Source organism: Hirundo rustica, chromosome 5 (assembly GCF_015227805.2).
Source record: "Hirundo rustica isolate bHirRus1 chromosome 5, bHirRus1.pri.v3, whole genome shotgun sequence".
NCBI lineage: Eukaryota > Metazoa > Chordata > Aves > Passeriformes > Hirundinidae > Hirundo > Hirundo rustica.
In genome coordinates this window covers 54,830,562-54,846,562 of record NC_053454.1, presented here as the reverse complement: position 1 = coordinate 54,846,562, position 16,001 = coordinate 54,830,562, and the positions used below count along the sequence as shown (strand labels likewise).

Sequence of the window (16,001 nt, the reverse complement as noted above, 5' to 3'; positions counted from 1 at the left end):
AGGCTGCTGTTTGGGTTCTTATTTTTTCAGGCAAAACCTAGAAATTTGCAATAATAAGTGCAAATGTTTTTGACAGAACAACCTTTCTGTAGCAATCCAACACGTGGAATGAACTGTTGATCACTGTCAGAAATGCAGATTTTTGAGTCAAAGGGGCTCTGGTAGGCATTCGTTTTTTACCTGTTGAAAACCGGTGCGTTCGGTGGCTCTTTGAATGAATTAACTGTCTTGCTGAGAGCGGTGCCACAGTGAAATGGACGAGCTGGGGCAGTTTGAGTGAACTTGAGCCTGTTGTGGTGACTTTTTCCACTTTGGCTCTCATTCTTTGTTGTTTAATGTTAAATGCTGAGACTGAGACTCAGAGGAAAGTCCCAATGTGTTAAGTGATTCCATCTTGAAGTGCCTTTAAACAGTCTGCACCATGTCTTGAACTGCTGCTGTAGGTTTCCCCTTAGTACAGGAACTCAGCATATGGCCCATATCCATTGCAGCATCTGCCCAAGCCCAGCAGAGTAGTCATATGTGGGTAGAGTAGCCTTGGGCACAAAAACTGATCCCCCTGCTGGAAGAGGTAGGAAAAAAGAAAATCCAGCAAGTGTTTTTCCATTTGTCAGCTGTCCACAAGGGAATGGCTCTTCCTTCTCTCAGATGCAGCATCCTCCTCCTCTGCTTTCCCTTGTTACCTTGTGTTAGTTAAGAGGGAGGGAAAGGAAGAGCTGTGTATCACACTTCATGTGCCTTTTTCAGGGTGCAGGGCTGTGTGCAGTTGCGTTGCTGAAGACAGCGTACCACGTTGAGGACTGTGGGGCCACTGCATATGTGATCTTCCATTAATGGGTTTTGCAAGCCTTTTGTCAGTGTCAGTAAATAAAGCTCCACAATCCCAACTGCCCCAAAAGCAGCGTGCGAACTTATGTTCACACACAGGATTCTGGCTCAGCTTCCCGAAATAATGGCATGTGTGAGCAGAGGGGAGAGCTGTTCAGATGTTTGATGTGAGGCCGACTTGGCCTTCGCCTGCAGTAAAAATAAATCATAGTTGCTCTCAAACACGTGGAAGGAGCTGTACATAATTTAGGGGCTAATCTCACCTTGTCTGTTCCCTGGCCTGCAGCTCTTGAGTAGCACCAGCGTGTGGCTTTTGGTCTTTCAGCAGACATTTACCATGAGAAGGTGATGTCTTTAACATAGACTCAGTGTAACTTTGCAGTCCAGCAGTGTGTTAATGAGTTGGTGCAGTCTGTGTAGGTGCTTCTTTTCATCATCCCTTTCTGTCACCTCACATGGAGTTCTTCAGAAAAAAATACCACACAAGAACGAGAAAAAAGGCAAAAGAAAGTGGAAATATATTTACTTTCAGATATTACTGTTTTTCTATGGAGTCAGAAGATGTTCTGAAATTTCGTTTGAAAATGCCTGTAGAAAATTAATTCCCATGAGATGCATTTATGTGACAGGGAAGAGAAAAACAGCTGTGATATAATCCTCCAATTGTATTAGGTTTGTGGGGTTTTGTGCTGCCTCTTTCAAGGCATGCCTAGACCTTCTTATTTGCCATGTAAATACAACTTGCACCATCTTTCAGTAGAAGAAGAAATGATAAAAGGGATGCTGTAAGCAAAGGATATGGTGGCCAAATATGAAAAGGGCAAAGCTACAGGGAGGGAGGAAAGGGAAGGACCTCCAGGTTTTGTGCTTCTTGCAACCTTCCTGACTCCTGCAGTGTTCCCTTTGCCTTCGTGCAGCAGCAACGTGTGTAAATAACTGTGCATAGAGTCTGCTCCAGAGAGCACTGGGGTTGCTGCTGTTGAGCTGCTGGATTCGTTGTACCTCACTTGGTCCAGCCCTGCTTTAGGTGCAGCACAGGGAGCAGGCAGGGCCTCCTGGCTGCCGGCACCCCATCCCATCTCCTTGAGAGCCGGGCTCAGGAGCGCAGAACTCGCCAGAGAGTGAAGTCATCATGGTCTGCTTGGACCCTGAGCGTGGAACTTGGAGTGCAGCCTCTCCTTCCAATTACGTGAGCAAGTGCTGGCTCGTAGCACGCAGCCAGCAGGCTGAACCTTTGGACTGTGACCCTGGGGGGACAGCTTGATGGATGTCTCCTGTCATCCCTTACCTCGCCAAAGCCACTGAGCCTCACCCAGGAAATCCTCTCTGCTATTTCCCCTCGAGGGGCACCTAGTTATCTTCATTCGTGCGACAGAAAGTGCACAATAATACAATAAAGTATTATTGAGTACGCTGGGTCATTGGCTGGAGGCTTAGGTGCCAAAATTAAAAAAAAAAAAAAAGAGAGGGAGAGAGAAGGTAGCAATTAGCCTTTTTTGCAATCAAAGCTGCTTTTGTGGTTGGAAAACACTAGTCAGAGTCATTTGGGAAGGCAGTCTTATATGTCTGGGAGAACCAGGAAGAGAGGTGAGCAGAGCATCTAGCCACATCGTGGGTATATGACATGTGGTGGATTTTCCTCATGGCAAATACAAAGTGCTGGTTACTAGTCATGTCACTACTTCAGGAAAAGGGAACAGAGAGAAATGGGGGAAAAGACAGTCCATTATTTATGTGAGTTTTTTTCCCTATGAGCGAATCACTACCATGATTTTCCTTCCAACAAGCAAAAATCTGCCTCCACAATCATGAGCTCTATGTGGAGGCTGGGAAATAAAAGAGAGAAGGGAAAAACCTAAACATTTCTATTTTCTTGCTAGTCACATGTGCCCTGAAATAGAGAGAGGCTCCTCTGGGAGTTGAAATTGCTCCCTTGTGGATGCTGGAAATGTTTTGGGGTTTGCTTTTTTATGACTGCAGCTCTAATCTGAATGATGGCAAAACTTAGTCTCCTGCTATTGCTGCCAGCTCTCTAGATAGAGCAGGAAAGAAAAAAAGTGAAGTATCACTTTGGGGTGTTTCTGGGGAAGAAATGTTTCCACAGCCATAAATTGCTTTCTTGGGAGCACTGAAAATTCCTATCCCAGTGCTGTGCTTTGTGGAATCCAAGTCAGCAAAGTCTTGGATTTGTAAGGAGTAAAAATTGAGTCTTACCCAAACTTTAAGATCTTGATATTGCAATGCATGGTAAAAACGAGCAGTAAAAATAAAATAATTAAGTTTATATATTTCTAGCTGTAGTAGAGTTGGTGTTTTTTTAAAGGTGCTTGTCTTGGAGCAAAAATTTTCTTGTGAAACATTATCTGAAGAATCCCTCTGTTGAAGCAGTCCTGCAGAGCTGCTTTCCCCCAAGTTAAAAATTCACAGTTTATTGGCAGCCTGAGTTAATCTGGAGGTTTGATCTCTGTTCTGTGCTGTAGGATTTAGGTGCTTTTGCACAGGTTGCAGCCTCTTCGTGGTTTTGCTTGGATTTGAGAATCATTTATATGTAAATGATCCTGATCCCCTGTTCTTTTCCTCCTTACCAATTAACTTGCTTTTTGAAGCACACAGTTGTGTGAGCAAAACTGGCAAATGGTGCTTCCTGGTGAAAAACTGGGTGGTGTTAGCATGGTGATCATGATTGCTGGAGCTCATTACCAAATTGACTCTTTGAATAATCAAACCTTTGAACTCAGTTCAGTGGTATCCCATCCGTCTCACTCCGTTAGACAACTTCCAGGCAGCTCTTTCATGTCCTCTTACAACTTGTCCTATGTAAATGGCGGATGTGTTTATTTTCAAAAGCAGCAAGAAAGCCCTGTGGAACAAGAAAAAAGTTGGAAGAACAAGCACTCAAAGAGATTTTGACACTGGTGCCAGGGGGTTTATGAAAGATAAAACAGCTCATTTTTTTATGGCTAAAGGAAAATGCCATTAAATCCCTTGTGCCTAGCTGCTACAGTAAACTTGCCAGAGCTATTCCAAAAACAGCATGCCGTGGGATATTCAATGATTTTCAGTGAAAACTAGGCTTAAAAATGCAGATCTCCTGTGTGTGGATCAAGGGGAGCTCCAGGGTGCTCAGTATATGTTTCTATACACTCACACATGACTGTAAGAATTATTTTCAACAGGGTTTGCTAGCTTTGATTTTGAAATGGCATCCACTATATCTACTCAGTTCCTTTTCGTTTGGCATAGGTAATTTTGCAGAAAGAAAATAACTTGTTATTGCAAGAGTAAATGGCGAAATTTACAGAATTGCTGTCTACCAGGCTAATCTATATTATGAAGAAATAAAACATACTTGTGTGGTAAATCCTGCTGCAGTAAAAATGTTAGATTTGCTGAGGCTTTTTACAAATTTTAGTCCTTCCTGCAACATCAGGGGGAAATCATTTGTTGGTGATGTAGTGCAGCTTTGAGCAGAAACTGAAGACATCTGTCATGGTCTGCATGTTTTTGCATTGTATTTTTCAGAGTTCATTTAAATTCAGGGTTTGTTGTGAAAGGGAGGTGGCAGGAGAAGGCTGGAAAATCTTCACTGAGTGTTGGAGACCTGTTTTCAGATTAGTGTGGTGGTGCGCAGGTGAGTTAGTGCAGAAACTCCATCTCCTGTTGCTGGACATGGAGCAACAGCGGCTGTAGGCTTTTTGCATGCTGGAAGAGGTGGGATGATAGTGAGGTGTTACAAAATGGAAATTAAAGTGAGAGTGGATCAGACAAACCTTTTCATATTGCTTCCTTACCTGCATTTCACAGTCAGCCCCAACGTTTTCTCAGGCAGGGATTGAGGGTGCAGTTGTAAATATCTAACATTTAATTGGAGTAAAAGTCGTAGGCTGAGAGAAGCTGGAGGATGTTTTTCTTTAAGTGAGGTAAAGGAGATGGGAGAAACAAGCTTTCCCATGAGCTGTGTGTGACATGGCATGACAGGGCTGATGGGGCAGCTGCTGGGCTGGGGGCAGCCTGCTTCTGTTTCCCCATCTGGTATTTCAGGTCAAGCCATAGGCAAATCCCTGTGAAGCTCCAGTCTGTGCAAGCACCTTGGTCTAAATACGTTAAATAAGGTAACTGTAAGGCATTCCTCGATATTCCCCACAAACTCAATACTTGATGCAGCTATTGCAGGATGTCCAGTGGGTTAATGCGCTTCTAAAGCACGTTCCCCACCTCTTGCTGCTTGACTGCTCATTGCAGGATTTCAGTGGATTAGCCCAATGAGCATTATGGCCTAGAGGATCTGGCTGGGCTGATGTGTGCTTTTGCTTGTGTCACGTGGCCTGCAGGTCGGGGGGCCAGGCGCCGCTCTTGGGATGGAGCAGCAAAGCACAAGCCTCAGAGAAAATTGATGACTTCCTCCAGAGTGCAGCCTTGTGTTCATCCCTCTGTGCACTTTGGATTCTGGGAATGGATTTGTAGTTTGGTTTTGGGTTTTGTTGTTTTGGGGTTTTTCTATTACACCGTGGAAAGCGTTTTTCTGTCCAAACCAGCTGGGTCTTCAGCAACACTTAGTTAAAAGCACTTCTGTGCTAGGTGTTCCCTAAAAGATGGAAAATAAGATTTTTACATGAAAATGCCAGGAAGAAAAATGGTGAGGGCATAAAGTGCTGCTTTATTTTCATCAGATGCTAGTGCTTTTGGAAAATCAGTTGTGCTCCAGTGGTCATCACCCCCCTGTGTGCTTTGTCTCACTGTTTGCTCCAGCTTCTGTCCGAAAGGCAGCTGTACAGAAAGCCTTGCCTTAGTCGTAGCCCCAGTTACACCCTGTAGGCCACTGGGGTCATCAGAGGGGACATCCTCAGGACCTAGGCTTGAGCCCTGTTCCCTTCCTCTTTCTAACCAGCTCTGCCTTTGTTTCAGCAGTATCAACATCGGGGGCTCTGGGCCCGGGGAGCACCGCTGCCAGCACCACGCCGCGGGCGGCCACCAGCACCACGGGCCGCACCACCACCACGTCGGCCTCGGGCAGGAGGAACAGGAGCACCAGCACGCCGTCCCCCATGGCCGATGTCCCCGACGAAATGACCACGCACCTGCCGCCCGCCTCCTCCCAGCTGCCGCCGGCCGGGGCCGAGAGCTGCGACCCCATGGAAGCCCGCGACATTATGTGGTCCCGGACTCGGCAGGGCCAGGTGGCGAAGCAGCCGTGCCCCTTGGGCTCCATAGGTGAGTCAAGGGCTGGGAGGACACAGCGGGCCGTCTTGGCTTCCCGTACCACCTTGCCGGCGTGCAGCCGGTACTAAAAACCTTGTGGGGTTGTGCTTGGTGTGCTGGAAGAACCTCTGCCTCCAGAAGTTGTGTGCGACGCACCTTACCTGGTTTGGCCTGTATTTGTAGCCGCTGGGCTCGTGTGTTGGTGGCTAATTCTTTGCTCATTTTGCTGAGAGGGGTCAGGGGAGGAAATCAACACAACTTGTACTTTGAAGCTCCTGAACCAGTGTGAGTGATTTTTTAAACTGCCGCCAGCGTCCGGTGTGATCAGCTGGGCAAGTGGAGGGGGGGAAGCAAAGCCAAATCTTTCAAAATGGTTTATTGCTTATTGGATTTTGCTCCTTCTCCTCTGCTCTTCCCGCAATTGTTTTCTTGAAAAATGTTGCTTTTGGAAATTTTCTTTTCAATTTGAAACATAATCGCGTTTTGGCATATGGTTCAGTTTGCTGTGTTTTAACAAATGCAGTTTTCTAAAAATAAGTTATTTTTCATGCTAGTCTTGGTGTCCAGCCCCAAAAGCTCACTTTCAAAAAAGAAATCTTAAAAGTGGAGGAAATTGCCTGAAAATGAGGGTTGAAGGGGTCTGACTTGCAGAGGAGAGACTCTTAATTCTCCACTCCCGGAGAGCCATTCACACCTGAGTATATGAGTACTGACTCACTCTGGAATTTTGTGAGGACAGACTGATAAAATATATGTTAAAGTATGAGGAGCGTGGAAAGGCATCAGAGGTGAGAATAGGTAAAGACCATTTTTGCTGTCTTTCCTATACCTACTTGGTAAAATTAATGCAGGAAGTTTGATGTGATTTGCAGAGATGGGAAAGGATATTCTGAACCAAAACTGTAAAAAAGGAAAGAAGATGAAAAAGGAAAATAAAGGCTGGATGCAGGGAGTCCTTTCCTAAGCACAAGAGCTAAGGACTGGATGAAAATAACTAAGGAAAAAAATAATAGCCCAACTTATGGATAGGGGATGGCCTATCCATAGGCCATAGGATAAGGCTTTCCCATCTCTAATTTCAGTGATTCAGGCAGCTTGTTAAAAGCTGTGATATATTAGCAGTGATGCATTTGTCTTTGTCTGAAAGGGTCTGAGGCATTTTGCTGTCTTTTCCAGCAGGGATTGGGCAGCTCTTCTCAAACAAAACTCTCCTCTAAAGCCCCTCTTGACAGTTGGGGGCTGACAGTAAACCCCAGCATTATATCTTGGCATTTGTAGCATTCAAACTTTTGTGTGTTTCCACCCAAATGTTGTAATGATGATTCAGAGCCATAAAATCTTCATAAAGCAGCAAGGAGGATGAGGCACAGGGTCTGATCCCAACTCACCAGTGGTGAGGCAGAACACTCAAGGTGCTGCTGGCTCAGTGTTTGAGATCTACTTCTGATTTCCTAGTATCTGGCAGCTTTCCTGCAAGTCTTCTGTCTGTAATTGCTGTTTGCCAAATTTGAAATAACATTCCTGCACAACATCATGCATCCTTTATGTCTTAGGGCCCTTAAAGGACCAAGATGATGGGAGACTAGGCCACTGAGATGAGTCAGAAGTGTCCTGCTCAAGACCTGAGCACTAATAAGCTCCCAGAAGCCTTTGACATGGGGTGCTGGAGTAAAATGCAACCAGTCACACTGAACGCAGCAACTTTCCCGTTACAGGTGTTGCAACTTTCCGGTGTCTTGCTCCTGACGGTATCTGGGAACCCCAAGGACCTGATCTTAGCAACTGCTCTTCACCCTGGATCAACCACATCACTCAAAAGGTAAAAACCCTTCCCATGTGTTGACTGCTCAGAGTCTGCACAGTGACCTTGCTCAGCACCCTGGTTTTCTCACACAAGGAACCCAAAAGGATCGACAGTCACACAAAAGGCATGAGCCATGCATAGTAGCCAGGAATTGCAAGGAGAAAGCAAGTGGAAATTAAGGCAAAGAGGGTAAGGAGAGGCAAAGGAGAGGGACTGGAGAGTGGAATTAAACTAGAGTGAATGACATTTCTTGTTTGTGGCAAGAAAAGGAAGAAGAGGGAGGAGGAGGTGGGTGGACATATGGAAAGTACTGAGCTGTTGAAAAAGGAAACACCCTTTCATGCATCCGCAAGGATTTTTTCATGTCACGCAAGCACAGAATAAACCCCATAGTTAAGAAATCTTTACCAAAGAAAGGCAGGCTCAATGTGAAATGTTTGGTTTGTGCCTCTGACTTTCTGTTTTTAACTTCTGCCCAAATTATAAAAGAACTGGTGGAATAGAAAACAATGCTGGAGTAATGCTTATCTTTTGACTCTTAAGTCCCTTGATGAATGTTTTCTAGCACTTCATCATTTATCAGTGTTAAAAGTGCATTAACATGTGACAATGGAAGTTCAAGACAAGCAGAGCTTATTTGGTAGCAATATGTTGAGCATTTTTGTTATTAATGCACAATGGTGCTTTCAGCTGATTTCATTACAAACAGAGACCAGATGTGTGTTTACGCCACAGAGTCTGTGGGCTGAATCTTTATTATAGCAATTTGTGGGGATTTATTCACTCCTTTAGCCAGAGCGAGCAAGTCCTGGTGTTGTAAGTGAGCTGTGCTGCTGCACAGTAGTGACACAGAACTCCCAAAGAGCCACTGCTCACTGGTCAGTGGAATGGGGCCACTCCACAGACAAGAGTCTTGGACATTCTCCTCTCTGCCCCCCATCTAAACTTGAGACCTAATAATCTATGAATTGCTGGCACTGATCATCCCTATCTTGCTTCATCTGTTCTTATACCTGTCCCTCCACAAAGGAAAACGTCACTTAATGAGGGCTGCTGCATTATGGTACAGCCACTACAAAGCTCGTGGTCTTTCTGTCCCACTCCTGCCATGCACCCAGCGAGCTGATGAATACAGGCTGCCTTTGCTGGCATTAGCAGCTGTGTACAGCTCTTGTTTTATGACCTACGTACTTACCCTGGAGGGGTTAATATTACTTACTCCAGCCATAATTCACCCAGGCAGCTGGGAGACCTCTTGCTGCTCGGTGAAGATGACTAGGCCGTTAGCCATTAGCAGAGGGAAATAATAGCCTGCGCTGATGAAATCTCCATCAAGGTTAGGCTTATTTTATTTGAAACCCCAGCTATCATTTGCGTAACAAATGAGCCCCATTTAATTTGTTACGTGCTTTCAAAGCAGGCTAAAATTGAACAGGCAAGTTTTCAGAAATGCTCAGCGGGTTACAACTGGGACTAGATTTTTTTTTTTTTTTGAAGGATTTTAGTTATGTTCAGCATTGAATACTTTCTACCAGTCAGTAGAAGGACTTGGGGCATATATGAGACGACCCTGAATCTAAGCTTTTTGCCTGAGTAGAATTCATTGGGATCTTGAGCTATGTGACCCAACCTCAATGACAGCTGTGACAAAACATCAAGACTTTTCAAGAGTGACTTTTGCGGGGAAAGCCTTGCAAGGCTCACCTAGGGATCTGTGTTGGGGGTTGCAATCACTGAAATATTTATATTGAAAAAGACCTCTAGGATCATTGGGTCCAATTACTCACCCAGCACTGCCACATCCACCACGAATCCATGTCCCTAAGTGCCGTGTCTACACGTCCTTGAAATCTTTCTTGGAATAGTGACTCAACCATTTCCCTGGGAAGTCTGTTCCAATGCTTGACCTCTCTCTGTGAAGAAACTTTTCCTGATATCCAGTATAAACCTTCCCTGGTGCAACCTCAGGGGGTTTCTTCTTGTCCTATCTTTTATTACTAAGAGAAGAGATATCTTTTATTACTAAGAGAAGAGACGGACACCCACCTTGCTACAACCCCCTTTCAAATAGTTGTAAAGAGGGATGAGGTCCTCCTTTTCTCCAGGCTAAACACCCTCAGCTGCCTGAGCAGCTCCTCATAAGCCTTGTGCTCCAGACCCTTCTCCAGCTCTGTTGCCCTTCTCTGGACTCACTCCAGCACCTCAATGTATTTCTTGTAGCGAGAGGCCCAGAACTGGACACGGCACTCAGGTGTGGCCTCACCACTGCCCAGGAAAATCGCTGCCCTGCTCCTGCTGCCCACACTATTGCTGATCCAGGCCAGGATGCCACTGGCCTTCTTGGCTGCCTGGGCACAGCTGGCTCATGTTTTATGCTGAGAAACTTTCCAGTTACCCTTCTCCCAACCCCTACATGGGGTTGTTGTGACCCAAGGGCAGGACCTGCACTTGGGCCTTATTGAAGCTCATACTATTGAAATTGGCCCATTGATCCAGCCTGTCCAGATCCTGCACATACCATGTGAGGGCACTCAACATGATCTGGTCCATGATATCACACCACATTTTCAACTTCCAGTCCACTAGGACACCCCCAGTTAGCCAAGACTGCTGATAAATAATGGAGAGTGGCTCATTAAGCTCTTCTGCCAGTTCCCTCAGTACCCTTGGGTGGATCTCATCTAGCCCTATAGACCTGTGGATGTATAAATGGTCACTGACCATTATTTTTTTTCCTGAATTGTGGGGTTTTTTTTCTGCTCCCCATCCCTGTCTTCCAGCTCAGGGTGCTGGCTACCCTGAGGACAGCTGGTCTTGCTCTTAAAGTCTGAGCCAAAGAAGGCATTAACTACCATCTCAACTGTTTCCTCATTCTTTGTCACTGTATTTCCGCCATATCCAAGAGAGATTCTCTATAGCTCTCCTTTTGTCCTTAAGCGTGTTTAGAGAAACATTTTTTATTGTCTTTTATGGCAGCAGACAGTTGAGCTTTAGCCCTGCTAATTTTTTCCCTGTATAACCTCACAGCATGCTTGTAGTCTTCCTTAGTTACCTGCCCTTTTCCCAGAGGCTATAAGTTCTCTCCCTTTTTTTTTTTTTTTTTTTTTCTTTTTTTTTTTTTTTTCTTTTTTTTTTGTCCCTCCAAAGCTTTCTGTTTAGCCAGGTCAGTCTTATTCCCCACCAGCAGATCTTTTGGCACATGGGTATGTCCTGCCCTTAAGATTCCGTGGGATCCTTACAGTAAATACAGTTTTAAATTACTTATGAAATAACCAATAACTATTTGGTTTCCCGGCCCAAGCAAGAGGCTTGAAAATCATCACTGCACTTAAAGATGGAGACTGATTCATCCATAAATCAAGCACTGGTTTCTAACATCCCTGCTGTGGATGGGATGCTTCCCAAAGCTTGCAGATTTGCTCCAGCAGCTCTCTGCAGATGAAAAGGGAGCTTTTCTCCTCTAAGTCAAGCCAGCTTCTCTTCTTGCTGCTGTGGGGACAGCTAGAGGGAGCAGTAAGCCAGCTGTGCTGCGAGGACAGGGCTGGTTACACCCTGCAGCTCAGCTCTCCTGGTCACTCAGCCTTCTGCAGCTGCAGCACAGCTGACAAAATGGGTGAAAATACTTCTTTGTCAGCCGGGGTTCATACCTGCTCAGCGTGTCTTCATTCCCAATCTGCTTTGTCTCCCAAAAATCTGTCATCTGTTGGATCCAAACTGCTCAGGAAGAAAGGTGATGGGTTCCATGGAGGGATTTCAGCCAAGCCAGAAAGGATGGTAGGGAAATGCTGTGCTTGCTTTCCATATCTGTGTAGTGAAGTAAAAATGATTACTTACTTCTTCTCTTTCTCCTGCTGTGCTCAGACTGTAGATTGGGTGTTTGCCTGCTTGCATCACGGTATTAGGTTTTACAGTCGTTTCCTAGCTTCCATTAGAGTTATTGTGCTTGATGGAAGATCAGAACAAATGTTCTCCTCAGCAATTCATTGGCCTCCTGACATTTACTTTAACTTTATTGTTGGTGCCTACCATGCCCTCGTAACAGAGCAGGGGAATAAACTTGCCAGTGCGATTGAATTATGCACTGCTACCTGGGTTATTTCTAGAGTCAAGCAGTAACAGGAGGCAAAAAGGTCAGCTTTGGATACATTGCATCATCCTGATCATGAGGTCACACGTTCAGTTTCAGCCTGTTTGTTTTGCCTCTTGCTTTCATCAGTGCCGCCCTTAGTGCAGCGTGTGACTTGCCTGAAGACATCTCTTTCTTGCTGCAGCTTTCAGCTGTGGGTGCTGCTGGGGAGGGCAGGCACACTATGCTCAGCTTCAAGCCTCTGGAAGAGAGGAGGCCTCTTTTTCAGTGGAACAGAAGAATTTGTGCCCTTTATGAATGCACAAGAAACCTCAGTTTGTAGATCTAAAGCATGTGCCACCCCTGCCCTCCTGAGTGGCCTGGATCATATACTCATAAAGAGCAGGTATTGGCATTCATAGCACCTTCCTGAGGTCTTGTAGATCTGCTTGGGTGTGTGTTACAGGGACAGTGAGGTTTTGTGGAGGACATCCCAACCCCTCATTGTCCAGGTCTGAGGGTGCAGTTGCTGTCCTGATGATAGCACGATGAAATCCTCCATCCAAGTTGCTTTTGGCAGCCTGTTTTCAGAGCACCATCATGAATTGGAAGGAACAGATGTCATAGAGGGTGGCTTATTAAAGGGTCATTAAATGCAGTTTAGGTTGGTTGAATACTGTTGTTTCAAAGCCACTTTTTCAGTGTTCTCTACGTCTGCTGTACTCCATGGACAGCATTGTCTCTTCTCCCAGGCAGCTGGCAAAAGGACAAGAGGACACAAGCTGTGCCGGGGAGGTTAGGTTTTTGTGTCAGGAGGCATTTCTTCATAGAAAGGGTTATTGGTCACTGGACTGGGCTGCCCAGGGACTTGGTGGAGTCACTCTGTCTGGAGGTGTTTAAGGAAAGGCTGGATGTACTCAATGCCATGTCTAGCTGACATTTTGGTGTTGGGTCATAGGTTGGACTAAGTAATCTTAGAGGTTTTTCCCAACCTAAATGGTTCTGTGATTCAAGAAAAAAAAATATAGAAAAGGTGGTAGATGTGCTCTGATTCTTTTCTGTGAATGCACACATGTATATTGAAATTCCTGCCAGGGAAGAAAAAATGCCATGAAGGCTTTTCAGTGTCAGAAGGTTGCCCACAGACTCTCTTACAGCCTTGTTACCTGACTGCTGGCAGCTAATGGTGCCTGGTGAAACCTGTCAGATGTTTGTTCCTCCAGAAAACAGCATCAACTTCATGGTCATTTCCAGCTGATCAGTCCATCTGTACATTACTGTTTTTAAAAATCCTAGTTCAGTCTTTCGTGCCATCTTTTTATTTTTTATGTCCATTTGCCTCTTCAGAAGTCTGCAGGAAAATACTTTTGCCTTTATGACTACGGTGCTCTAGTTCTTTTGCTTCCTTCTCAGCATATTTGTTATTTCTTCTGAATTTTCCTCCCTAAATACTTTTTTTTTTTTTTTCCAATTTCTCTTATTTTTATTCTACTGTCATCTTCTGCTGTTGGGTTTACTCTGGGAAAGGTAGGGTTGAAGCAGCAGCAGGAGGGTCTTTCCTTGTCTTTCCAGACAAAACTCCCTGCTTCTGTTTGTTGGCATATATGAAAAAGGCAGGAGAATATGTCCTCTCTAAAAACCATTCTTTCCCAGTCTTTTCACTCATAAGGAAGTGCAAGATAGTGGCACAAACTTGAAAAATGTTAGCAGAGTGTTACACAGAGGGATTTCAGGTGAGCCAATGATCATTTGTAAATCTGGGCTGAATTCTGTCTTCCCAAGTGGAAGAGGGGAGGAATTTTTTTGGCAGACCTATAAAACTATGTTTTGTGTCTTGGCATTGTCGGCAATGAACATGTTTTCATTTCTTCTAATTAGCATTCCAAGACTGGTTTTATTCAGTTTGTAAAAAGTAAAAAAAAAAAAAAATTGGCCAAAAAAAACACAGAGACAAAAAATTTGGTTTCAAAGTTGGTTTAAACAGAATGTTTTCTTTTATCCCAGAATCCTATTTAGTTTTTAAATTTAATTTTTTTAATAATTGAGGTAGAGAATGTTAAAAAAGTAGTCTCATATCAGGGAGAGATATATTACTTTTAATTCCCTTTATTGTTCTCAAGCCTCCCACTAGAAAGGTCAGTTATTCACACATTTTTTCCCTGCTTCTTTCTTGTCTCTCAATATCACCTTGAGCCATGGAGAACCTCCAGGGGCTGTTCCTGTATTCCTATGTAACTATGTCAGTGTTTGGGTTAAACAGTGTTACATGTTTTGGAAGAAATAACATAAAGAGCTCATCTTTCGTGCAGCAATAATGAAGAGAAAGTTGTGGAGAAGTAATTTATAGAAAGGAAGTAAGTTAGTAATGCATCCTCTTGGGTAGCAGTAAGCTTTGCTGAGCATTACATAGAATTAACAAAACAAAACAGAACAAAACAAAAAAAAGGTTTAGTCCTGTTATTAATTATCTTAGCCCTGGAATATTCAGCCAGCATTTGGGACTCATAAGAGAAGTTGGGTTTGACAGCACCGCATAGGAGACACTTCAGTTTCAGTGGAAAAAGCTCAAAAGAATTGGGGAAATCAGCATTAACATGTCACACAGCCATCATTCTGGACACCCCTGTCAAGCACACAGCCAGAGTGGAAAGAGCGTCTCAGCGCTGCTGTAGTGACTTGTAGCTGCACATTCTGTGTGACCGTGTGTAGGTGTGCAATTGTCAGTGCTAGGATGTAGTTTCATTACCTGCCAGCCAAAAACATTTTCCCAGAAGAATGGTGCATCTGTGTTTTCAGGAAACCTGGGTGTGTGAGATAACTTTGGTTAAATACTTCTGTGTCCCAGGAGTTCACAGAGTCTGAGCTTTCGTCTGCCTTTTTCTCGGGCATTTCTTCCATTGCTGCCTATTTTTTGTGTTGTTTATTTGGCCGCAGTATAATTGCGCAGATTTGCAGGTTTTAGGGTCAGTCCAAGAGAAAAGGAAAAGGGTTAATTAGTGACCAGCCTGCACCACTTTTGCAGACAGATGGGAACAGCAGCAGCCTGTAGGGACAGAAAACTCTTGTGTTTGCCTTTGTAGCAGCTGAGCAATTTTCTCTGACTGTGCCAGTTTGCATAGGTGTGTGGTCCAAGGGAAGATGTGAGCATCAAATATTGGGTAGGGGGGTTTTTGGTTTTTCTCTGATGTATCGGTGAGAAATATCTTGAATTCCCAGTTTTCTGCAGAGCTTACACAAACACAGTGCGCCATGATACATGCTAAGCTTCAGCAATGAACTGCAGGAAAATGTTGAAATTGATTTCTTTATGTAAAGGGATTTGATGCAATCATTCTTTCCAGTTCTGAGAGGCAACAAGCAAAGGTCAAAATTCAGCCTCTGTGCTTGTGCGTGGCTTCCTTCAGCTGCTTAGGAGAGCAGGCAGCTGTAAGAATAGGATCTGGTTTCTATGGCATTAGTCTTCTGTGCAACAAGAAAGAAATAATTCAGTTTTTGAATATATCTTATCATTGCTCTAATGGGAAGAGCAACATATTATCTCCTTTATTTATCTTCTCTGTATCATCATAAGCGTTAATTCTCTGAAGACGAGCATATGAACATCTTGAGTTAGATTTCATTAAATTAGATTGGCTTTTGCTGTCAAATTGATGGAAGTAAGTTATTCATTTATAACTCGGCTAATTGATTTACAGAGAGGTAGAAGCTCAGCCTATAATCTTTCCTTAGAATCTTGCTTTTATAATAAGCACGAGAAAGTGAGGGAACAAGAGAAATGTCTGATTTCTAGCTGTTGGTAGATAAGACAATTGAAAATTCATGTGAAGAACCCAGCAGAGTTTGCCATTGAGCCTGACAGAGAAGTGGGAACTTCATCTATGTGTCATCCTGTATAATTTCTCCTTGTCCCAGGCATATTCCACATGGATTTGCGTTCCAGATCACAGACTGGTAGATAATGAATAAAAGACCAGCAACCTGCAGTGGTATTTTTGTAGTGGGCTGCTCATGAAAAGGAGTTGGGGCCAGCTGCCCTGTCCCAATCCCCATGGCACAAAAGACGAAAGGGGTACTCAATAGGTAGAGCAGAACATAGCAAGAAAG

General features: G+C 44.3%; 1 protein-coding gene across 3 annotated transcripts in view; it reads left to right on the top strand.

Moving 5' to 3' along the window:
- The window catches only part of ADGRL3 (adhesion G protein-coupled receptor L3), a 479,174-nt gene that overhangs the window by 378,221 nt on the left and 84,952 nt on the right, over nucleotides 1-16,001 (top strand). For all 3 annotated transcript variants that reach the window (XM_058420608.1, XM_058420609.1, XM_058420610.1), the window contains 2 exons: nucleotides 5,734-6,039; nucleotides 7,743-7,846. In XM_058420608.1, coding sequence (XP_058276591.1) covers nucleotides 5,734-6,039; nucleotides 7,743-7,846 — 410 coding nt within the window. The remainder of the gene's footprint in view (nucleotides 1-5,733; nucleotides 6,040-7,742; nucleotides 7,847-16,001) is intronic.